The sequence below is a fragment of the Vigna unguiculata genome, chromosome 4 (genome assembly GCF_037176805.1).
Source record: "Vigna unguiculata cultivar grain cowpea cultivar isolate G323 ecotype 2 chromosome 4, ASM3717680v1, whole genome shotgun sequence".
NCBI classification, from domain to species: domain Eukaryota; kingdom Viridiplantae; phylum Streptophyta; class Magnoliopsida; order Fabales; family Fabaceae; genus Vigna; species Vigna unguiculata.
Window position 1 is genome coordinate 48,958,250 of NC_140795.1, and position 25,682 is coordinate 48,983,931.

The 25,682-nt window shown below is 30.4% G+C and overlaps 4 protein-coding genes and 1 long non-coding RNA gene across 8 annotated transcripts; 2 read left to right on the plus strand and 3 right to left on the minus strand.

Moving 5' to 3' along the window:
* Nucleotides 1-4,433: 4,433 nt before the first annotated feature.
* Nucleotides 4,434-6,986, plus strand: LOC114181063 (beta-1,4-N-acetylglucosaminyltransferase family protein). Of its 2 annotated transcripts, none has more exons than XM_028067392.2 (2): nucleotides 4,434-4,640; nucleotides 5,419-6,986. In XM_028067392.2, exons 1-2 carry the CDS (start codon nucleotides 4,578-4,580, stop codon nucleotides 6,517-6,519), a joined length of 1,164 nt encoding a protein of 387 aa, XP_027923193.1. In that variant the 5' UTR covers nucleotides 4,434-4,577; the 3' UTR covers nucleotides 6,520-6,986. The 2 variants fall into 2 exon arrangements, with proteins under 2 accessions (XP_027923193.1, XP_027923194.1); XM_028067393.2 differs by having other exon boundaries at nucleotides 5,422-6,986.
* A 2,377-nt stretch (nucleotides 6,987-9,363) lies between these two features.
* Nucleotides 9,364-12,681, minus strand: LOC114182563 (RNA-binding CRS1 / YhbY (CRM) domain protein). Its single transcript, XM_028069451.2, has 4 exons — nucleotides 12,465-12,681; nucleotides 11,913-12,198; nucleotides 11,208-11,609; nucleotides 9,364-10,721 (listed from the first exon to the last, which is right to left on the minus strand). Exons 1-4 carry the CDS (start codon nucleotides 12,530-12,532, stop codon nucleotides 9,537-9,539), a joined length of 1,941 nt encoding a protein of 646 aa, XP_027925252.2. The 5' UTR covers nucleotides 12,533-12,681; the 3' UTR covers nucleotides 9,364-9,536.
* A 2,962-nt stretch (nucleotides 12,682-15,643) lies between these two features.
* LOC114182499 (NAC domain-containing protein 10-like) lies at nucleotides 15,644-19,298 on the minus strand. 2 transcript variants are annotated; one of them, XM_085672402.1, is made up of 6 exons: nucleotides 19,169-19,298; nucleotides 18,040-18,172; nucleotides 17,501-17,687; nucleotides 16,764-17,251; nucleotides 16,132-16,434; nucleotides 15,644-16,038 (listed from the first exon to the last, which is right to left on the minus strand). In XM_085672402.1, exons 1-6 carry the CDS (start codon nucleotides 19,174-19,176, stop codon nucleotides 15,985-15,987), a joined length of 1,173 nt encoding a protein of 390 aa, XP_085528528.1. In that variant the 5' UTR covers nucleotides 19,177-19,298; the 3' UTR covers nucleotides 15,644-15,984. The 2 variants fall into 2 exon arrangements, with proteins under 2 accessions (XP_085528528.1, XP_085528527.1); XM_085672401.1 differs by having other exon boundaries at nucleotides 18,040-19,246.
* Nucleotides 19,299-21,001: 1,703 nt separating this feature from the next.
* ATN1 (Protein kinase superfamily protein) lies at nucleotides 21,002-24,201 on the minus strand. 2 transcript variants are annotated; one of them, XM_028068662.2, is made up of 6 exons: nucleotides 23,507-24,201; nucleotides 23,123-23,255; nucleotides 22,765-22,960; nucleotides 22,081-22,205; nucleotides 21,830-21,988; nucleotides 21,002-21,632 (listed from the first exon to the last, which is right to left on the minus strand). In XM_028068662.2, the coding sequence occupies exons 1-6, from the start codon at nucleotides 23,635-23,637 to the stop codon at nucleotides 21,318-21,320; spliced, it is 1,059 nt and encodes a 352-aa protein (XP_027924463.1). In that variant the 5' UTR covers nucleotides 23,638-24,201; the 3' UTR covers nucleotides 21,002-21,317. The 2 variants fall into 2 exon arrangements, with proteins under 2 accessions (XP_027924463.1, XP_027924464.1); XM_028068663.2 differs by having other exon boundaries at nucleotides 23,100-23,255; nucleotides 23,507-24,199.
* LOC146887366 (uncharacterized) lies at nucleotides 21,420-22,375 on the plus strand. Its single transcript, XR_014994622.1, has 2 exons — nucleotides 21,420-21,638; nucleotides 21,714-22,375. It is a non-coding gene; the product is annotated as an uncharacterized LOC146887366 (long non-coding RNA).
* Nucleotides 24,202-25,682: the final 1,481 nt, after the last annotated feature.

Here is a 25,682-nt window from a genome sequence, read left to right on the forward strand (position 1 = left end):
GATTAAAACCAAAATCGTGTTATAGTTTAGGGATTAAAAACATTGTCATCTTTGTTATAGATGAGAACCTAAAAAGTTGTCTAAAATATTTATACTTTTTAAAGGTAACACTCAAATATTTTAATAATAAAATGTTAAAGTAATAAATAATTTTTTTATTAATCGAGTTTCATTTTATATACATTGTCATCTTTGTATATTTCTTTTTAAATTTTTCATTTCACTTCTCTCCATATTTCTAACTTTTTTCTTAAACCATCAAATCGATCATAGTGAAAAACTCTACACTTCTATCTGAATCAAGTAAATAATAGAGTAAGTTCACTCTTTACCATTTTTTAGGTTGTTTTACTTTTTGAGTTGCATATGTGTTATGATTCAACAAATGACTTAAATTTTATCATAGATGATATGTTTACATTTCTAATTTGAGTTTTAATTTTATAGTTAGATCATTATGTGAGAAATAATATTATGAGGAGTAACTGTGAGATATGGATTTGTTTAACCAAGATAAGGAAAACTAGTGTTGTTGGTTGTTCTTTATACTTGTTGATATATTATATGATTATACTTTATGTGAATGCTTGAGGAATTAAGTAAAACTGATTATTGGTTTGAATATGTGAAACTTTATGATTGAATTGCATGTGTGTATTTAAGTTTTGTTTTAAATTGTGAATGATTGAGAATGAGCACTTGAGTTTAAGCTACTGACTTAGAATCATGTATTTCCACGTTGAATTAATACTAGTTAGTCAGAAAAGAGGTAAAAGTGACCATTTTAGCCAAATGTGTAAGCTAAAGTGTCATTCATCGTTGATCTTTGATATGGTGCTAGGCATTGGGAGTGTATAGACGGGTGCCACTTTAAAAAGCCAAGTAGTGAGCTCCAATGGCTATATTGTTAGGCACCACTTTTTCTTTTATGGTTAATTGTTGTGTTTACTCTTTTGCGATAGTTCTTATTATTATGAGATACGCAGATGATGTTGTAGGTGGCCTGAGGATATATTATGAGAGTTGGTTGAAGTGGGAAGAGAAAAAAATTAATAGACACTTACTTATGTATAAAAGACACATTATACATTTTAAAAAATTGAAATATTTAATTCAACATTAAAAGAGTCACTTTAATGCATTTTTGAAATTAAAATAGTGATTAAATATTTTATTTATAATGGAATTAAATTGAATAAAATAAATCAATGATAAGAAAAATAACTCAGCCTTTTTTTTTCTTAAAATGGTGACTGTTTAGAAGAATGACTAATACTTTAAAGTTGAAACTGTAGTTACCAACTTAAATGTTTTAAACTATGATGTTAATATAAAATAGGGTTAAATATGTTTTTGGTCCCTCAAGTTTCAGTCAAATTTGAAATTAGTCCCTCATCAAAACTTTTGACCAATTTAGTCCTTCATCTTTCAAAATGCGTGAATTTAGTCCTTTTAACCAAATTTTGTTAAGTTTATCTGATGTTTCAAGCGTATTTCATAATAGTATTTAAATTATTTACATTGTTTGACACATTTTTGCTTCAATGTTAACTTAAATACTATCATAAAATGTGCTTGAAACGTCAGATAAACTTAACAAAATTTGGTTAAAAGGACTAAATTAACGCATTTTGAGAGATGAATGACTAAATTGGTATAAAGTTTTGATGAGGGACTAATTCCAAAATTCACTGAAACTTGAGGGACCAAAAACATATTTAACCCTATAAAATATCTATCAACTGAACTTATAATTAATTAATCTTCGATGAGAGAGATTCTTAATAATACAACTGAAAAAAATAAATTACTTTATCTTAAAAACAAACCAACTTGGTTTAAGTAACTATAACTATCTAGTTATTAAAAAATAAATAAAAATTACTGCTTTCAATTAATATGTATATAAAACCACCAAATATTTGAATGCAAATCAATCACTAAACGTTACAAAATTATTCCTAGATAAACATGAAATGAAAAATAATAAACATTTAAAAATTTGTTTTTTGGGGTAAAAGATTTAGAAGTGTGTCTCTAAGATTGTATAACGGTAATAAAAACTCAATTTGAAAAAAAAAATGTAAGTTCAAAGCTATTAACTTGAGAAACTTTTGAAATTGGTTTACTTCATTAAATATTAATAACTTATTTATATTTTCAATCAATTAAAAACTGAAGTGAATTTGACTTTGATTCCCCAACTTCTTTTAAGAAGTATTAAGCCCTCTAGTTAATAAAAAAACGTTTCTTTAAATATTCAATTAAAAACTAATATACATGTTAATCCTAAACAATGAATTGAAATGATAAAGTATTTTCTTTTCATTTGGAGATTGACTTTTTTTATATTTTAAATTGGGACATCAAAAAGTAAGTTTATCCTAAATATCAAGAATTCAAAATATAATTCAGTCAATATAAATTTATGACATTTTTCAAATATATATATATATATATATATATATATATATATATATTCTAAATTAGTTTAGTAGGAAGAGGCAAGTTAATCAATATTTATTTATGTTGCTAGTTACATGCTCTTAAACTTGAAGGGGTAGTTTTGTGTTAAGTTTCTCTTTATATTCTTACAATAAATAAATATAAATATCTATCTTAATGTATGTGAAAGTGTTCATTATCTCTTTTTTTTCATAAATAAATAGTTACACAATTCCAAGAAAAAATAACAAATCTTTTGGAATAGAAAAGAAAAAACTTACAAGGAAATAAGTTACCTTTAAAACTAAAGGAATTGTGAAAGGACAAAAAAAATTTGCAATATTTCATTGTATCATTCTAATTTATTTATGATCAAACATTTTCTCTCATCTTTTCAACTCATCTAAATGGGAAGAACTTTTGAATTGTTCAAAGGGCATGAAAGGGAAGTTATCCCAAAGGTTGAAATTTCCAAGGGATTGTTAATTAGGGTTGGCTCTTTCCTCTTTAGAAAGGTATTTCTATCAACAATTTTTTATTTTCAACTCTATAAATAAAAAGGGTGAAAGAAAGAAAAACAAAGTTTACAAATTATATATTTACTATTTGAATTTCTTACACTTGATAAATCTTGATTTGGTAATTAGATGGACTTGTCTTTTTCAATAAAAAATAGTTTTTTTTTGTATTAAATTTATATACACACTCTTTTGTATTAGTTTTTTCCTTAAAAAAATTACTTAAAAAAATAATACATACCACCAATATGTGTGTGAGATATATAACTACTCACATGTCGTTTTTAGCCTTATCCTTGTCTCTATTTTTTTAATTATTATATTTTTGGAAAGTAATTTTAATTTAAATAGACGTTTTTTTCAAAAACATGAAGAAAAATGACGTTCTAGTGTATGATAAAAATGTAAAAGGACAAATGTAGATGATAATTAAAAGAAGCGTTTATTTTTCTAAAAGAATAAAAATGAAAGAAAAGAAGAGAATAAAAAGAATAAGGAAAGAATATACGACTTAGAATAAGTGTTTATTTATTTTTGTGCTTTCTCAAGCAAGTGATGACCTTAAAATAGTACTGTAAATAAATATAAATCATATTTTAATATTAAAATTTAATTAATAACCCTATTATAATTCAAATAATTTTTTTTAATTTTTGAATTATTTTACATGTACTATAAAATTAAATATTTATTATTTTACTTTTTACACTGAATCAAACAACAATGCAAATTGTCAAAAAATGGACCCACTGAGTCCCTTTCTCTCCTCCATTCATGGAGCAATAAAAAAATAAATAAATAACAAACTGATTTTTGTAATTTTAGTAATAAAATTTTGAAAGATCTAAACTTTTGGTCTAATATGTAAATTTTCATACATTTTTTTTTGGTTTTAATTAATTATATTTTTTATAATATATTAGGTTAACAAAATATATGCAAAATTTTAATTTTAGATTTGAAGACTAAAATGATGATATGTTTGTTCGTAATAATCGTTTAATGTATTTCGACTCAAATTAAGGAAACCATTTATTTATTTATTTTCATTTTTAATATAATTTTAAGATTTTTTTTTCTATTTTCTTATTTCCAACGTACATTTATTTATATGTTTATATATTTTCTTTGTTTTATCATCAGAGCTAATTTTTTCTTTCCGTATTAATTAAATTAAAAATGTAATTGAAAAAAAATTAAACCATCTTAAAATTTGAAAAAATAACAGATAAAAATATACATACTTTTATTAAAAGAAATATAAATTGAAAAGGAATAAATGGATACGCGGATTGAAAGTCAGAAAGAAATTAAAAATTTATTTAATTAAGCACAAACACACAAATATAAAATAATTAAAAGAGAACGGTTACAAGAAAATAAATATGAGAAAAAAATGGGTAGAGAAAAAATAAAATAAATAGAAAAGAAAAAAGAAAAAGAAAACGGCTATGCTATAAATGTAACTGGCGTTACACAGTTCGGTGTTTGTTGAGGCTGGGGAGACTCAGAGTCACACAAAAACATCATACTTCAGCCACGAAGGCCTCAAACATTGTATTCTACTCTAAAGATTCTGCTTTTTTTCTTCTTCTTCTTCTTTTTTCATTCACCATGTCTGAAGGCTATTACAATTCCAAGAAGAGTGATGACATATGTGGCGATGTTTGTAGCCAGGTACTTGCACTTTCTCTCTCTTTCTTCCCACTTTCAGTTTTGGAATGAAAATCGTCACTTCAAATTCTCTTCTCATGTCAATACTAAAAGGGAAACTTCAAACATGCTGCCTTTCGTATATCCCATTTTTCATGTGTAAAAATTAATGAAATTGTAGACTCTTTGTGTCTTTTGTTTTTCCGTCTGAATCAAAAAGCTTGATTTTTTGAGTAAATTTTCAGTGTTTCATTCACTTTATTCCACCATGTTACCCTTTGTGTGTATTTAGATTGGTTATTGAACATGCAATTTCTCTCTGGTTGTCCAGTTTTTTAAGTTTCAAGTGTGGGTTTTTTTTTTTTTTTGGTTCAGCATTCTTTTGAAACGTGGATTCAGTTCAAGTTTGAGTTTTTGGAATTGGATCTTTCGCCCTTTTCAAACCCTCTAATTGTATTGCCCCCTGCTTCATTTGGTTTCCCTTTGCTCAGGAATACATGAACTTGGGAACTGAAATTTCTGTGCTTTCCCTAACTTTTTTTTGTCCTGTTGTGTGTGTTCTGTATTTTTTTATCTTCCATCTTCTGGGGTTTCTCCGGATCCTATTTTCACGAGAAGAGGAAACAGTACCAGGTTGTGGTTTTTGAATTGTTCCCATGCGATGTCTTTGTCTAATATGTGCTTGTGAGGGATGGATTGGACGAATTCATGGCCTGCTACTGCTTGATACTGGTTGTGCTGTGATGCATGTAAGGTATTTGAGCAATAAACTAACATGAGAGTGGTTTTGTTTTCAACGCAGCAGGGAACTCGTGCAGCATTGGGCATGTCGAGGCTTCGTTGCATTTTGCGAGGGTTGGATTTCAAGACCTGCATGTTTCTGTTTGTGGTTGTTCCAATGGGAATCTTCTGTGTGTATTTTCATGGGTTGAAAATCTCGTATTTTCTGAGACCCCTTTGGGAGTCTCCTCCAAAGCCCTTCCATGAAATCCCTCACTATTATCATGAGAATGTGTCGATGGAGACTTTGTGCAGGCTTCATGGTTGGGGAATTCGTGAATCACCGAGACGAGTCTTTGACGCAGTTCTGTTCAGCAATGAAGTTGACATCCTCACCATTCGCTGGAAAGAGATGTATCCATATGTGACACATTTTGTGATCCTGGAATCAAACTCAACTTTTACAGGAATTCCCAAACCTTTGATTTTCGAAAACAACAGGGACAAGTTTAGGTTTGTTGATTCTCGGTTGACATATGGGGTGGTTGGAGGAAGATTTATGAAGGGTGAGAATCCTTTTGTTGAAGAGGCGTACCAAAGAGTGGCCTTGGACAGGCTTCTGAGGATAGCAGGAATAGAAGATGATGATCTCTTGATAATGTCTGATGTTGATGAGATTCCCAGTGCTCACACAATTAACCTCTTGAGGTGGTGCAATGATATCCCTTCTATTCTTCATCTCCAAATGAGGAACTACTTGTACTCTTTTGAGTTCTTTCTTGACAACCAAAGTTGGAGAGCATCGATTCACAGATACAGAACTGGCAAGACATGTTATGCACACTACAGGCAATCTGATGTGTTGTTATCAGATGCTGGCTGGCATTGCAGCTTCTGTTTTCGCCAAATAAGCGAATTCGTGTTCAAGATGAAAGCTTACAGCCACAATGACCGGGTGAGGTTCGCGCATTACTTGAACCGTGACAGGATTCAGGATGTCATATGCAAAGGGACTGACCTGTTTGACATGCTCCCTGAAGAGTATACATTTAAGGAGATTATTGGGAAGATGGGACCTATTCCCCATTCTTATTCTGCAGTTCATCTTCCATCATATCTGTTGAATAATGCAGAGAAGTACAAGTTCTTGTTGCCTGGTAACTGCAGAAGAGAAAGTGGCTGAACACATGTCAGAAAAACGAAATCTGCTGATATTTGTGTGATGTGTATAACACCAAAAGTTGCAGTGTTGAATGGCTCATCATAGCTTTGGTGTGTTCATGGTACAAGGCACCTTTATGCCAAGCAAATGCAAGCCTTTTTCTTTGGAGGGGCATTTGGAGAAACCTGTTGGGGTGTTAGAATTTGACATAGAAATTCTCAAGTGAGGAGGTTGTTGTGAGGGAAATAGTGTTACATCTTTTGGCAAGCTTTTGTAGCTTATCTTAGGATATGCCTAAACCCCCATTTGTTTTATATAGTAGGAAGACATTCCCAATCTTTTCTGATGGGAATTTTGGATTTCTTAGCCTGGGATATATATTCACATAGTTCTAACCACTTTTGTTATATGACTCATCTCTAGTTTTAACTATTTCTACAGTTAAATTTTGATTGATTTATGTATACTCCTATTCTGCACTGTGCTTATTTTTGTGGGTTTTTTTTTAATTTCTGTTGATAATATGCTGGAAAGTTTAAACCTGTTTGTGGTTTAGCCATAAACAGTGGAAGATAAGATGTGCTAGCTGCACTTTAGAATTGGCCATGATGATTTTATTGGGGTTGGCTCAAACCATTGGCTGTTGCAATTCTTTTTTGTCCAACTCTTGTTATGCACTCAAACTCATCCAATAATAAGGTATCAAAACCTTTTCCAGAGATTTTCTTGTGGCTAATTTTGTTCCTTTGTTCTTTTGTAAACGAGACTTAGAAATTTTGTATAGTGAGTGGACTTCATTGACTTGGCTGAACTGTGCCAATTGTTTGATAATTTTCCTTGGAAATTGATGTTTTATTTTTTTCATTTCCAAAGACTTGGAGGAACTCCTCTGAGTCCCCACCACCCAAGACTTAAGAGCAGGTATTGAGATTAAGATGGCCACTAAGTGGTGAATTTTTCAACTGTCAAATTCATTGAGTGTTTGACTCTTCAACAATACCAGAGTTTCCAAATCGTACTGCTTAAGAAAAAAAAGCCAAAAAGGGTATCATAGCCTGCATTTTGACTTGTAAATGACTCAAGAAATTAGATTGGAAAAAAACTACTAAAAACCAAAATTTTGACCTGTTCTTACTGAATCTAAAAAATCATGAAACTGGGTTCTGGTTAAGCTGATTGAACTGGTGGATTGAGCTGAATTTAATGAAAAGATTTGAGCTTTACATGAATAAAAGGTGTTTGAGAATTTGAAAAAATGTGAAGGGATGATGATGCATTTGAGCTAGGTATCTTTTTTTTTTCCACCGTCCAAATTGATTATTAGTGGACACATAAGCATTGCAACTCTCCTATATCCATCACTATCTCGGTCTCAATCTGAATATGTTTGTATATATAATGAGCATCTAACTGTGACATAATCTTGAGTTTGGTGAATGAGTCAAGTCTTCTATTCTAGGCTACATTTTCAGTCTCTCTTCCACACATCAATGTTTTTTCATTTTTTCCAACCAAATTCTATGGCAGATCATTACTTTTCTTAAAAAATATCTCAATTCTATTTTATGCAATTTGAGTGTTTCTTTTAGTTTTCAAATCATAAACATTTTCTCTCTTTCATTGAAAAATCTTATATGTTCTTGTTCACCATTCATCCTGATATTTTAAAATTTACAAGTTTTAGTGGAGATTTGATAAAGATAGAAGACTCTTACAAAATATTGTATAGTGGGTTTATTTGGATTTTGGTGTTGTGTTTTGTGTGAAATAAGTAAAATTTGACTTTTGTGTCCTTGAAATTTTGTTTTGGATTTTGGTTTATTATAATTATAATTATAATTATAGTAGTTAAATTTTATGTGTCCAACAAAGAAAGTCAGGTGATAAGGCTTTAGATATGAAAATAAAGAAATGTTATTTATCTATCTTAAAATAAATATTAGAAATAAAATAGATATTTAAAACTTTTGGAGAAATAAAAATAAATAAAAATCTTTTACATGGATTAAAATAAAAGTTTATATTACAAAAACTAAAAACAGAAATTTTTAGTTTTTTAGGAAGAAAATAAAAGTGTAGGAATCAAAATGAAAACTCGTTAATTTGACTAAAAAAAGCATATTTAAGTCCTTTATATTAATTTTGATGTTTTAATGAGTAATTTCTTAATAAAATCATTTATCCAATTTAGCTTACAATTTTCATTTAAAAAATTTATAACATTAGAATTTTAAGTGGCAAATTGATAAAAACAAGCAAAAACTAATCTTATTTTATTTTAAAATTAAAAAAAAAAAGCAAAAGTTTCTGAAAAAGTCTTAAAAACCAAAAGTATACGTCACGCAGATTCATTTTAGTAAGAATAGAATTAAATGAAACATCTTTGATTGGAAAATTTCTGTAGAGCAGACCAGATACATAGGTAGACTTCATGATTTTGTAGAAAATTTGCAGCAGATAATCACTGCAGTGCATGCTGTGACAGCTACATTTAACAGTGTCTTTTAGTGAGGAACATGGATTAGGTTGAAAAGTTATGCCCATAGAACCATCATATTCAATATGCTCTATAAGATTTTATTTTTTTCAAATTATAATCATTATTAGACAATCAATTATAAATTTCAGAGATTAAAACCAAACTATCTCTGGAACTTACAAAACTAGAAACATATTTAAGTCATTTTTTTTTCACATGCTTAAGTTATACTTAACTAATATAAAAAGATTTTTCATTTAACTTATCCAGAACTAAAATAGTTTAAGTTAAATTATTTTTCCATTCTTTTTTTTTCTTCCATTAGACAGCTTAAGACAGAGACCTATACTGATGTGTACCTTTTAATAAATAAACATACCCCAATCTCTTTCAATTCCAATTGATTAATTCAATAAAAAAATGTCACAAAACAATTTTCTTCTTCAGATAGTCAAAATCTGAAGCTTCAAACACCATCAAGAATAAGCCAGCCACATACATCACATGAGGATTTATGCAGATAACATGTGACAGTGATGATAATTTTCACATTACTGGACTAATCACTGTCCCAAGCCTCATCTGCATCTTTTGGTGTTCTCCTCTTAGGTATATCACTTTTGATCACATTACTATTTTGTTTTGTAGGGTAGTCTCCTTCAGCATCTGAAGGCCACAACCAGTTTTCTGAACCGCTAAATTCATCTATGGATTCAGAATCAACTTTGTTAACTCCATGCTTACCTCTCAAACTCTTTGGTGCACCAAAACTATTATGATATTGAGCAGAATCACCAACCTTACCCTTATGATCCTTCTTCACACCACTCTTGTTGTTTCTCATTGCTTGATGTGTATACTCATCATCATCATCATCATCACTGCTACCACTGTTGTAGTTATTTTCACTGAACTTTCTCAAATGTCCTGAGTCATTATTCTCTTCATCCTCAGACTCCCACATTGCATTTTCAACATCACTGAACATGCCTTCTGACTCAGAATCTTCCATGCTCACATTACTCCTAAATTTAGCTCCAGCATGTCTATTTGAACTTCTGTTATCTCGGTGTTGTCCCATTTCAGGATTATTCTGCTTTTCTCTCTTCCTCCTACTTTCCTTGAACCTTCCTCTACTTCCCTCGGATCCATTAGAATTGCTGTCAAGATCACTAGCATCATCAGCATTATTGAAACGCCACTCATCATCTTCATCATCATCATTGTCAAAATGAGCATTCTCTTCATCATCACTATCTATGGCATGTCGCTTGGGTTGTGTACTCTGCCAAACCCTTTGGCCTCTAGCCTCAACATCATGGTCATCATTTCTAGAAACATCTGATCTTCTGTATCTTCCACCAAATTCTTCTTTGTTCCAGTATCTAATTCTACCAAACTCTTCTTTTTCTTTTGCCTCTTCAGCTTCATACTCTTTATCTGCTGCATCCTCTATCTCAGCAATGAATCGATCTAGTTCTTCCTGATCACTATCAACACCAGGTTCTGACTCTTCCAAACCTGCAGCAGGTTCTATTATTGACTGCTTACCTTCACGGAAGACATAAGGAGTTCCTTCTTTCTTGTCAATGGCATTGAAGAATGTGGAAGCAACTCTCTGAATGCTAGCCATGGCAGCTGGATCCTCAGGATTTACTCCCATCCGTCGAAGCTGCTGTTCTATTTTCTTTATGTTTAGCTTCTGAGATTCAAGAGCTTGCTCAAATCTGGCCTTGAATAGAGCCTGTATGCAATGAGAAGAACAAAAACATTACCTCCTCAAATATCAACTTCTTTGAATAGTATGTAAATAGCTAGGGGCAAAAATAATGATTTTTCAAAAACACAGAAGATACAAAAAAAAAAAGCAAGCAAGTTAGAACAGTTAAGCCTAACCATAATAGCTATATTTTCATAAAAGCTGTCATGTAAGTGTAATCAATAAAACAAAAGCATTTCATTTGGTTAGTCATTAACAAACTATGTTCAACTTTCTTCCTTACATTCTTCTAGGGATTTTTTTTTCTCGTAAGCATGAGTAATTTTACCAACACAGCTACATTAAACAGGCAACTATATATATATATACATATATATATATATATATATATATATATATATATATATATATTGCATGATAATGAACAATATTGGCTCATAAACATCATTGATCATGATTCCGAAGGGAATCCATTACAGGTAAATAAGGAATATATAATTGCAAGCCTACCTTTCTCTTTGTAAGGGTGTTAATAGGTATCAAATTTTTGGGCTGACGATAATTTCTTCCACGGAACATAATGATTGTTTTCACATTATGAACATTTATAACAATCCCCCCACTCAATCTAGCAAGCATTGAAGCCATTTCTTTTATTTTTTCCTTGGGGAAGTTGTCACAACAAACTTGCACAGTCTCATGAAACTTCCAATGGAGATGCATATTTTGCACAACCCCTCCAAAGACTCCACGAACACCGACTGGGACATAGTTCTTATTCCGGAATCCAATTTTTTTAAATGCCTGAAGTTGTTCAGGTGTTAAGAGCTCTGGATCATGCCGAGGAGTAGGCAGGTCTGGTAGCTCATACTTCTTGAGCTTTTGTAGAAGCAATGCCACTTTCTTCTTGGCCTACAAAATTTGGAAGGTAGGAAAATAAGATTTAACCAAATGTTTTATATAACAAGCACTTGCAACAACATTAAGTTAAAAACATGTCAGGTATCATGATTTGAAATTTTCCATTTCATGATTATCAATATATGTGCTAATGTATACATTTGAGGAAGACATCTACATTCAGAAACCATATAATTAATGTTAACACAAATCTCAGACACTTGTTACAGCACAGAACATTAGATGAACCGAAAACAAGGATCACAAAATTAAAATCCAAAAAACAGTTAATGAAAAGGTAGTTGGTGAACACACTCTTTTGAGATTGTAAACGAGCCTCTCCTCCTCAGTCATGAGTTTCTTCTTCAACTTTTTCGCTCTCCGAACCTCCCTCAAAGTCTTACCAGACTCTTTCTGCATTCGCCTCTCCACCTTGCTGCGCATACTCCTTCCTTTGGAAGTTGACATGGCTCGAGACCACAATGATCCATTCAAAAGATTCAACTGCTTAACATAACAATTCAAACCAACTCTTTGGCATGCCTCTTCAACTTTAACAATGTTGCTGCACTCAGGTGTGTGAGCTAAAGGCACAACATTTCTGAACAAAAATAAATCACAATCAACCCCTTTTCCTTAAAACACACAAATTGCTAATAAAATTGCATCAATACAAAAAAAAAATAGAAAAAAATAAATTTCTTCTCTGTTTAATCAAAATAAGTAAAGTTCACACGAATGGATTATATAAACAATAGCGATAGGAATTGTTGGTGAGTGAAATAAAGATGTGAACTTTGATGCGAGAAAGTAAAAGGGGTTTAAGCATTTGATGGTAAATAGAGAGATAGAGGGAAAAGAAGGTACGATTGAAGTTGAAACAGAGAAGAAAGGGGTTTGAAGCAATGTCTTTGAAGATTTCTGGCACCAAACATTGTTGCTTTCTCTTCCTTTGATCACCAATCAGCCACAATTCGCGTTTTTCGTTTCTGGGTTTAACATTGGCATAGGCGAAAGAAGAACAGGGTTTTGAACTTTGGAGGCTCGGATTTTGTTCCCCAAACGCGCCCTAATTATTCTCTCTTCGTATATATTCTTTTTGGAGGAGCACTCGTTTTAGAAATCCCATTTATATTTGAAAAGTTTAGTTGAAATTAAATCTAAAGATATATTTTTAATAATATATTGAAATTGTATATATTAAAAACTGAATTATTATGCTGGATTTCAAATCAAAATTTATATTTGAGAAAATTTGAAAGTTTATAAACCATTTTGATCGATTTTAAAATTATTGTTTTAAAAAAAATTAAATTTAAAGTAATCTACTAACAGTACATGCAAATTTAGTATTATAGAAAATCCACAAATATTCATCACTAAATATTGACACATGTTCATTTTCATAATTTTTTTGTCATTCCACACACCCCATTTATTATTTTTTCTGAAATTATTCTACCGGATAGTTGATAGTTGATGTTTCATGAAAATATTCAAAGACGGTCTTTAAAAGATTAATGTAATTATTCTTATATTTATATCAATAATTTATTTATATGATTACAATTAAGTGTTATAGTTACAAATATAAAATTTTAATAAAAAGTTTAACCTACGAGCAAAAAATAAATTTTATTATTATTGTTAATATTATTATAATTTTTATTATTATTTTTACATCCATTATGATTATAAATATTGGTATTATTAATTGTATTTTTTATAATCCATTATTTTACTATAAAAAATCAATAAAAAATCATATTTATTTTTAATTAATTTGTTATAAAAAATAATAATAACAGTTATTTAATATTTTTATATTATCAAATTTATTATTTAAATGTTATATGTATAATTTTACTTTATTATAACCTTTAAATTTAGTTATGTAAATAAATTATTTATTTAAATATAATAATTTTATATTTTTTTTAAATGAAAACAAAATAAGAAGAACAGTGTATATACACAAGAATCTAAAACTAGTTAAAATGAAGAATTATGCTCTTTTAACCCATTTTATAGTGTGAAGCATCTTTCTTGAACTATAAATTTAATTAAGTTATTTTTAATATTTATTTTCACTAATACTTTCTCTAATTAAGCATTTGTCTTCCCTAAATCCCTCTTAAATCCATAGTATCATACGAGGATACAGTATAACTGGGAAGAACCACCTTACTAGGCTATGGCGTTCTGCGTGGATTATACTGTGAAAATATTTTGCAACGAGTTTTTCCAAATTTTTAGAACATAAAAATATAAGTTAGATTATAGCAATGTAGCTTATATGAAATGTTACATTATGAATAACCATTGACATTTTATTTGATTGTAATTGTTCATATCAATCTTATTAAAATTAAATAATACTATTAAAGTGATCAAATTATTCGTTTTTTAATATATTTTAAAAATGAATTAAATATGTTTTTGTCCTTCAAATTTGAGTGAAATTTGGAATTGGTCAATTTTTGAAATTTTTGACCAATTTAGTCTTTCATTTATAGAAAGGTGTGAATTTAGTCTTTTTAACCAGATTTTGTTAAATTTATTTATGTTTTAAACGCATTTCATGATAGTATTTGAATGATTTACATCATTTGACTTATTTTCGTTTCAATACTAACTCAAATATTATCATAGAACGCGTTTGAAACTTTAAGTAAACTTAACAAAATTTGATTAAAAAAATTAAATCCACGCATTTCTAAAAATAAAAAACTAAATTGGATAAAAGTTCCGATGAAGGACTAATTCCAAATTTCACTGAAACTTAAGGGACTAATAACATATTTAACCCTTTAAAAATATATATTACATTTATCTATCTATATATATATATATATATATATATATATATATATATATATATATAAAGTATCCAATAATTTTAAATTAATATAAACTTTTGTATACATGATTTATGCAACTGAAAGTTTTAATCTAACCACCACCTTTTTTAAGAAATGTATGATCAAAGCGAAATATATGAAAGTTTGAATTGAGGGAAGAAAATTAAGAGAAAAATCAAAGTCTCTTTTTTATTTTCAATCTTCTTTAACTAAGCTGAAAAAAAAATGTTGTATATATATTTTTATTGAATGAAATATGTATTTGGGCAAAACATCATGTGAAGTTTGAGTGTTTTACTTGTTACAAAGAAAATAAACGTCTTTGTATGTTTCGTTTTTAAATCGGACATTAAAGTGAATTTGTGTTTCGTTTAATTGAGAAAAAACATTTAAAGAATCAACTTTTGTTAGAACTATAAACATTAGATAAGTTTTATATTCAGATATATAATATAAAAGTAATTTAAATAACTTATTTTGTTCGCATTATCTAAGATAATTATATTTTATCGTGTCAAATAAAAATTAATTACAAAAATATAAGTTCTCAAATTTGAATCATAACTTTTTAAAAAATTGCTTGTTTTATAAAATTATGGTAAAAAATTTATAATCTAGATGTATTTGAAAAAAAAAATTTATAAACTACATGAATATTCATACGTTAATATATATATATATATATATATATATATATATATATATATATATATATATATATATATATATATATATATATATATATATATATATTCACAAACTTGCAAACTATAGTGTTCGAATACGAAGACACGACACATATATGATGATACGACACGGACACAAAGATATGACTAAATTGGAAGAAATATAAGACACAGGACATAACATGTATATGCATATTAAATTTGAAATTGTCAACTAACACAAAAATAAATCTAATTTATCTATCTAATATCCAATATGCGAGAAGTAGTGATAATATAATATTTGTTCATTATTTTAACCGTCAAAATTATGACAAATATAAAAAAATATCTTTGAAATTGGACATAGTGTCTTACAAGTATGGTTCAAATATCGGTGTCCGATATGTATCAAACCATGGGACACATCATTTATGAGGCGTATCAGAGCATCATAGCTTGCAAACATAGCATTACCAAGAAGAATGAGGAATTGAAAAAAAAAAACAATTGGATAAAGTACTAATTTAACAAATCGAAAGCAATTCTCACGTACAATCAATGAACTTGAAAAACAAATAATTCAATTGTTTTTGTTAGTCAAGTTTAAGATTTCCAGCTCCAGCATTACAGTTTATGACACCATATACAAGTTACAACAACAGTGCAGAAACATGATACAGCCATAAAGCTTGTGCCTGTGAGCACCAAATCATGACAACATGAGCTTTATACAATATCTTAGCATGTAGGAATGGAAAAAAAAAATGATTGCAACCGATTGATGTGTTTCCCAGAACATTAAGAGAGTGAGCATCAGAACAGAACAGAACCAACTAAGAGTTGCTTCAAAGCAACACCTCATAGCTTGTCCATCCAGTAAAGGGTGCTGTCTTGAGAGCCAAATTGCAAGTTCTGCATGCAAATGAGAATCAGAGAGCAATGAGAGGATGAGGATGTTAAGAACCTAATGAAGAACTCTGAAACAAACAATGAGTTGATACTTACACAAAGATCAAAATCTGAAGGGTTATCTGATTCCGGGGTGTCTAGCACAGAAACTCCAGAAGATGCATAATCATCACTGTTTCCAGGTGCAACCAACTTGTTTGCAGTGCCATTCAAAGTGGAGGCCAATCCAGAATGATTAAAAAGAGCAGATGAATCTGACATTAACAAGATTTCCTCCAAGCCATGAAAGTCACAATCAGCTTGTGATTCACCAGCCAGCCATGCAGAGTCAACCTTCACATCCTCATCCTGAACATCAGATGTTGGGGCAAGTAATTCTCCAGGTATAGGCTTGGCATCCTAAATCAATGACCAAGCATTACAAAATTGGTGCAAAGAGCATAGTTATTTAGACAATTGGTTCCAGTAAGCAGTGAACAAGTCCATATAAGAGATCAGAATACCACTTTCGATCCAAAACCTTAAAACAATGGATTTATAGATCATTCTACTTATTTTAACTTCAACTCACCTTGAATTCCTAACAAAATGCGCTTTTTCTCTTGAGAAAAAATTCACCTAAGTTTACTAGCTTTTCCAGATGTGGCTTTTCATAATTATCCAAAGATCCATCAAAGTTAAGATCATAATCATAAACAGTTATAGATGCACCAAAAATAACTACACACCTGGATGAATGACAGAAGCTCATTTTTATCAAAATTGTCATCACATTTGGCTGTGCATGGTCGAGTAGGAGGATTTGGTTTTGGGGTACTTGGACCTGTTTGTGCTGCTATGTTAGAATCTTCAACTACTGCTGCATTCTCCTCATTCTTCTCAGAGTGCTTCTGTTGCTGATAAAATATTTTTGAAACCACATATTCACCATCCTTCTCCTCTTCTTCACTCCCCAGATGGTACTGATGCATCACCCAATTGGTCTTATATGCCTTTGACCCTTCCTTAGGCCTTACATAAAGCACCATGATCTTCTTGAAGCCCTTATGAACTCCATCTTCTATCACAGATTTGGTCCTACCAGTCTTGTGCCACCGAACATGCTCCTCACTCAAACCATCTTCATGATGAATCTTTCTACGCTTCCTTCGCCCAGTAGCATATGCATTAACTGTTTTGTGAAAGAAATGAACACTGTTCCCATCTTTTCTAGCACCTGAAACCAATCAGGAATAAAATATTTAGAGAATGTGCTCAAGGGAAACATAATCATCTCATATCTTTTCTTTTTCTTTGGTCCATCTTGATCCGGTATCCAGGTATCGAAATCGATTAATGGATCTTCATTCTTATATGGTATTTAACTTTTTCGTTGGACTTAGATTCACGGTTAGATTCTCAACATTCTCTAAAACAGTTTTACTTGTAGTGTTGAAAGCATTTTAAAAGGTCAGAAAACCATTACCTGGAAGATTTTCTGGATGAGTGTAGCAAATCCCTTTCTCCCCTTCTAAAGTTGGGATGAACTTATGAATAAACACATGTTGCTCTCTGTTTCCAACACAACACTTTGCTTCCAAATGCTTTAAAAGCTCAACATCAGAAGGATCAAACTTTACACCAATAGGAAAGTCAGGCCACTCATCAGAAATCTGCACAGGCAAACAAATATTCCTAATGAAAATTATGCAATAAGGTAATTCTTAAATTCAACAACTCGCTCTAAAGTATAAGGTAAATAATACCAATCATGGATAAGAAGATCAATTCTCAAGATTATATATGCATAACAAATCATGAATGAGTGTTGAAATATCAGTCATTGATGAGCAATTTTTTTCCTTAACGATTTAGTTTTGTTAGTTTATTGGTAGTGTTGGCACTTTCCAGAAAAGGTGCAGGCTTTATAACCTTATAGCATTTTTTTTTTCTAATTTAGTGTATGTGTGAATTTGAAGACTATTACACGATCTGGGATTAAGTAGATATTGGATTATGACGTACATCACTGTTATTAGTATGATAATGACAATTGGGACATTGAAGATATGTTTCACAGTTCTTCATTTGATCAACAGCTGAAAGAGTAGTATTTTTCACTTTCCCTGCAAATCCTCCAATGTCATTAAGACAACTCCTGCAAAACAAAGTCACCACTTCAAAATCGCACATTGTTTACCTGAAGAACTCCATGCTATATTTATATATATATATATATATATATATATATGTGTGTGTGTGTGTGTGTGTGTATTATAGCTATGAGAAAATAAACTGAAGTTATCAGAAAAACGACTCAACCGAATAAGCTTTTGAAACAACTATTTACAAGATGATTACTCGAGTGAAAATTCCATGTCTCTTTCTATGATATTGAGAATGTTTCGTAACATCAACAATGTCAGTGATAGAAGACAAACAGAGACAGGGACAGATGAAGAAAAACATGCAGAAAGCATCAAAGAAATCTGGGAACACATCATTTCATGCACACGCTGAAAATAGAACAAATAATCATCTCTTTTCCACCACTTCTCTTCATTTTCTTTTCTTTCAATTCATGTTTTTCTCATTCCTTCGGAACAAACCCAAAAGTAGAAGCTAAGTGATATTATAGCAGCAACTTTTTCCCAGCCTATGAAATTCAATACATAAATAAACTTTCCCTCAAATTTTTTTCCCACGTCTCTTCATTTTTTAACCCAATGTACGTTTCTGATGAAGGTATAACTATATCAGCATTTGCCACTCCTCAGAAGTGTTTTTTTTTTTTTCACAGTGCAGTTCTAGAAGTAGAAAGAACAAAAGCCATCACCATGAAGTCATCAACCACAAAAGCCAAACCTCAACTCATGACCGATTATTTTACTAAAATAAGCACCTACAAGAACCGAGCCAGGGATGTTTCTCTGACACAAGTTTTTCCGAAACAAGACCACCCAGAAATCGAAAGAATGTTTTTTTCCTTATCAACTCAACAAAGGGACTCCAACCCACAATCCAGATCATTCATAAGAAGAAGACACAACCGAAATGTTAAAATGGGGTGTGAAGAAAAAACGAAAGCTGAAAACTTTGCTCGTAAAATATGAAACTTGCATCGCAATCTTCGAATGCTGAACATTAAGCTCACCTAGCCATGGTAGAGAAAGAGAATGAAGAAGATAAAAACGCGTTTAATGGGGTGTGGTAGTTTACTTAAACGAGTGGACAACGTAGTAAGTGTAATTGCTAGAGAAAAACATCCTTTGAATTTTCTATATATAATATTTGAAATAAACTTGAATATAAAAATATTCTTAAGATCTTTTAATGCATTAATGTATATAGAGCCTGCTTAAAATCATTGCATAATTTGAATTAAATTAATTAATATTTTTAGATTGGATTGTGTACTTCGGAAGCTCGAACCTGGAAGAAGAGTGGGACCCACTGTTGACTGAAGGTGTCCGAGCCTTGGCTTCGGAATTTACGGTCTTGTCGCTCCGAAATGCGAGCGAAACAGAGCATTATAGTAAATTACGTTACTACCCTCAATGACTATCTTGTTTTCCAAGTTAACGTAATTTAAGATTATTTTTTATACTGTATTGTAATTTAAGGTTGGTTGTTATTAATTTTCATACAGTATATGAATCGATACGCTAATTTTAGGATAGGATATGCGATATATAATATTAAAAAATATATAAGTTTTTAAAAAAATATGATAAATATATAATTATTTTTTTATAAATTTAAATTTAAATTAAATATATTAAATATTTTTAACATAAAATTTATAAATTATCGCTATTATAAAAATATTATTAGTTTATATATTAGATATTTTATTAATAAATATTGATAAAATATTTTAAAATATAAAACATATATACATATGAAACACAAATACGTAATAAAAATTAAAATATTAATTCATCATAATCAATTAGTAATATTAATGATGTCATGCTGTGACGTAACTAAATGACACTAGAGATATTATAGGACAGTTCTGAATGAATGGAAAAGAGTAGGACTATGTCATGGAGTGCAACTTCAAATTAAAAAAATTACGGAGTTAATTATTGCATATATGCCTTTTTCACATAAAGTAAAAGTATGATTAAGTATTCTTATAGAAAATTACCTTATCAATATTATTAGGATTACATGTGTAAATTTAATCCCACCTTAGGTAAAATTAACACCATATCATGTAGAAGTGGATTTGAAAAACAGTATATAAAACTTGCATAACTATTATCTTAACATTTTGAGTTAAAATTGAGGTTTTGACTTCTTTATATGAAATATTAATGTACTTTCAATTATTCCTATAAAATACATATGATTCATTTACTATTTTAACATGTTAAGTTAAAAATTGTGTCTTAACTTATAAATATAAAATACTTGTGACTCATTTTCAATGTTTTATATAAAATACATATAATTCATTTATTATTTCAAGTTAAAAATGGTATCTTAACTTCTTGACATAAAATACTAGTATTCATTGTTTTTAAATCTTTCTTTCAAGTATTTTATATGAAATCCTAATATTCATTAATTTTAAATCTTTTTTCTTTCTTTCATTAGTCGACATATGTTAACTATTAATCTTTTTAATAAAAAAAATTGAACTCAATCTTTTTCATCTTTTTCCTTCAAATCGCCTTCTTTTTCAACTTTAACAAGTAGACCAACCTTATAACTCCCTCTTAAATCTTTCTTTTCAATATTTTATATGAAATACTTATAATTCATTGATGTTAAATATTCCTGGGGTTTTCCTGATAAAAACTACAACAAATATATTTTCTTTACTCTAAAAACATTAGATAACTTTCTTTTCATGAAAAAAAAAAACAGTTTTGCATGCTATGATATTGTATTCATTGCAAATACATGCATCAGTTTTGGATAAAAGAAAGAAGCGTGAGAAATTGGCAACTATAATTGGTTCCATGAATGCAACATATGAAAGAGAATTCAAAACACTTCTGGTTATCCATGTCACATTCATGAACAAGATAGAGATAAGGGCCTTTGGATGAGCCTTACTTTACAATGATATCTCATTACATCTCAGCAACCTTTACCCCACAAGTTTCTGGATATATCAGTCAGAAGAAAGTTAACATGATTGTTCAAGAGATCTCAACAAAGCTGCTTTCTTTTGCTACTGAACTCATCAGTATCTATCTGATAAAAAAGTTGACATTTTTTCTTATTAAGATTCTAGCTTACAGTTTGTGAATGTGGTTTTATTTTAGTTTTTTCCTAACTATGAGGACTCAGTAACACTGGTTGAAGCAGAAGAAAAACCCTTTAGGCCTGTCTTCAGCTTTGTCTGTTGAGGTTTCTCCAGAGTCATCTCTTCCAAGCATTAATGCACTTGTGCCAGGAGATTCTGGTGGCAACACCACATTATCAGATGAAGTCATCCGCAGATGAAGAACAGGCTCTGGTGGTGAAATGGTGGAGAGATATCGAAGGAGCATCTGTATGATCTCACTGAAATTTGGTCTATCACTTGGATCTTCCTTCCAACATGAAGTCACAATCAGAGCCAAATCCTCAGGAAGGTCTTCAGCACTTGGCCTTGTATTCTGAAAGTAAGATTTGTAAAGTAAGATTTGCACCCACTTATATACTAGACTCTAACAATGACTTTGATATCATGTTAACAGATGAATTTTAAGCTTAACTCAACTCTACAAAACCAGCTTGTGTGATTTCCAACATAAACTGTGCAAGTGTGATGATGACCTTAATCAGAAGTATTGTCAAGTGAGTATAAATTCACCTTGAAAGCAGCTGCATATGCAGCCTGTAGATTAGACATGCCTTCAAAGGGCAACTTGTTGTGGATGAGTTCCCACAACACAATTGCAAAGCTGTAGGCATCCACCTTGTGGTTGTAATGCTTCTTCTCACCTTGTCTTAGAGTAACAGTGCTGTAAAGCTGCCACCAAACAGAAAGTAACCATAAATTACCTCACACAAAACTGGAAGATCTATAATGTTCATAGTTTAAAGTAGTTCATTCAGACGCACTTCCGGAGCCATCCATCGATATGTTCCGGTTTCAGCAGTCATCATCTCTGTTAAGGATTCTTCTCTGGCTAGACCAAAATCAGCAAGTTTAACTGTCTTATGATCAGCTGTTAAGATCAAGTTATCTGCAAAGGAAAGAAGCAAGATATCAATACTATGTTGTTCTTTGATATATAGAGCAGATTGTATATAGACCTTAATTTTCAGATTTGTTTCTTATATATCAGGACAAGGATTGTGGCACTGAAAAATCAACAATGGCATTTCCAAAGAAAAACACACCTTGCAGTATAAATCTATGCCTGAGACTAATATGATTACATTCATTACATTGAACCATTAAGAAGTGAACTTTAAATCTAACTCAATTCCACAAAACCAGTTTGTAAGATGAAATTTACACTTATATATTCTAAATGGACCTTATCTTTCTAATCGATGTGGAACTTCTAACAAAAACAAAATAGGTGAATAGTGTAGAAGTAACCAACAAAGAAAAGATGCAAAATTGCCAATAATTTTTAAAATTACTTGGCAGGTCTACTAATGAAGCATGTATAAAGGGAACATGTAACTGAAACAAGATGTAAAGTTCCACCAAAATATGAGTTACAATCTTTTCCTTATACCAGCTAAAACACAACAAAAACCACCGAGTTCAGTTCAACATTTACACAGACATACCAGGTTTAAGATCGCGATGAATGATCCCATGGGAGTGTAAACACTCCATTGCTCGAGCAATATCAAGAGCAAATCCAACAGCCACGGGCATATCCAAGCACTTGGGCCGCATATTCAAGAGATATTTGCGCAATGTTCCACCTGATAGAAGTTCAGTCACTATAACCATAACAGGTTCTTTGCAAGCCCCAATAAACTGGAATCAAACCAAAAATAGGACCTTCAATGAGACACAACTTTTTCAAGTTCATCATCACTACCAACGTCATCTAATCTAAGTACTAGTTAACCTCAGCCTATTGCCAATTCTGATTAAAACATATATCTAACTATACCTTGTTAAAAACTAATATACAACCTTAACCAGATTTTTGTGCTGAACTCTCGACAACATAGCAACCTCTCTGCCAAACCGAGCCTGTCTCCTTGAAATCTCTTCTGGGGTTTCTCCCTTGTTTATGATCTTAACAGCAACGTTTTGATTTTTATATCTGCAATCAGAAAATTAGCAATTCAATAAGCAAACAAACAACTTTATCTAATGCACACAGAATGTTTATTTCTCCAAACAGATTACACACAAACTATGAGTGTGAAATTGGATGCAAATATAGATGAAAGGAGAAGCAGATTATAAGTAACAAAAAACTGAATTAGAAACTTTAGTATAAAACGATTCAAAAACAAAAACTGGTTCCAAAAATAGAATCCGAAAACACAGGATGAAACAGGTTTGACTTACTTTCCTTCATATACTTTGGCATGAGCACCCTCTCCAATTTTTGGACCAACAAATAGTTGTTTGGGATCTACAAGCCACTTGGATTCCAAATTGAACTCCTCAACTGAGTGAACCTCGTTGCCAGATCCCATTTTTCCTTGTTTTCCTCAAAAAGATGTGAATCTATCTATCTAACATGTCATTCTCTGCATTACACAGTAACACATGTGGAAACAGACCAACGAACTAAAAGAAAAAGACCCTTAACCTTAACCTTAACTGGCATGAACTATGAATCAGTTGAACAACAACATGAGTTTAACAGAGAGGAAAAAAGACTAGACTTTGGCACACCCCAGAGGCGACTTTCCCAACACACTCCAATCCCCAAAATCAGGGACATGGATCATTAAAAAAAGAGAAAAAAATCGACACTTGCCTTTGTTTGGGAGGCAGAGAATAAAACCCCACATGCAAAGAGGCACTCAACAACAAACCCAGAAGTTAGAGTAGTCGTTAAAAATAGAAACAAATCAAATCAAAGATCCAAAACAACAGGCCTTGTCAGCACAAAACTATTTACAAAGGAGAAAACAACAATATCTATAAACAAAACAAAAGGTCTCATTTTTATGAGAATGAAAAAAAAAAGTTGAAAAATGAGAGAAAGTTAACCAACACCCAGATTGAGAAATGAAGAAAAGAAGGTGGTGGAAGATAAAAGAAAATCACTTTATCTTATTTTATTTGATCTCTGCAACGCGTATTCAACATTCAATGAGTGTCGTTCAGCTGGTAAAGTAAAACCGCGGAAGGAGTTGAGTCGCTGTCACAAACTCAAATCAGTGTCTTTTTTTTTTCTTTGTAAATGTTTATTCTTTTATATAAATTTCAAGTCTTTTTAATATATATATTTTCAAAGAAGAATTTTGAAAAACGTTTTTAGCTTGCATTCGAATGAATATTATATATTCTTTTTTGTTTTACTTTTATGCATTTTTACGTAATAAAATCCTATTGGTTTCAATTTGAAGGGCAAAGTCAATGCAACTGTAGTGTTGACCTTAATATTTAAAGCACATGAATAATTAAAGAGTAGAGATGAAAAGAAAGGGACTTTAAAATGAAAATATGAAAAGATTTGTTTTTAATTAATCAATGGAGTGTAAATATATTAAATAAAATAATATGTGAGGTGATAGTATTGGTTAGTTTGACTTTTTTCTTTCAAGATCTTTTTCTCTTACATTAAACAATAATAAATGAACTAACTTATTTTAAATAATTTTAATGAATGTATTTTTAAGTATAAAATCAAAGTTTAGTGTGTATTTCTTTAACGGTAAAGAATGGTCATGAATGGTTTATTTTTTTTATTACCATAGTGCAATTTGAATCGAAATTTATCAAAGTGGTGTAATCTTTAAAAAAAAAGTTTCATCTAGGACAAGGGGTCGAAACAATTTGAAGATAAAAAAGTTATTTTTGTATAAAAGTATTTCATTTAGATGGATTTGAAGTCTCGTTAATATTAGAAGAATTTTATATATTACTTAAAGTCGTTATAGTCATACACAATTCTACTTAAAAGATAAACAATTTCTGATAGGGCTTTGGACGACTTCTATATATTTTGGATTGTATTAAAGTCATTGTAAAGCTTGCACAATTTCTTTGTTAAATGTGACTGTGAAATAGCACGATTTTATTGTAACCATTTTGCATGGTTACTACTTTTTTTCTATTATGTACATTAAATAAAAGTATTTTTTTTTAGTTGTTTGATTAAATTTATTAACTTGATTTAATGAAGAAAAAGTAATTGGGGGATAGAAGAAAAAAGGTATTCTTTTTAATTTATTAAAAAGTACATCGAAATACAACATTTTGTCTTTGTAATGAGAAAATAACATGTATTAAAACTAAATTAAATAAAGTTCAAAGTTACGTAGTGATGCAAGTCAAAAGAAATGAAATTTTAGTCTCTATTTGGGCATTTACTTCTGTTATGACCTTTACTTCTACAATAAGATTTGGTTTATTCAAAATTAGTTGGTCCATTTCATTGTGGATACTATTTGTAGTTGGTCTTCCCACTTATTTACGTCGCATGTAGGAGTTAGGTATTGAATTTGGACCTATAATAATCTTCAATTTGAATAGATGAAATTGGACCTCATAAGCCTGAAAAATATAG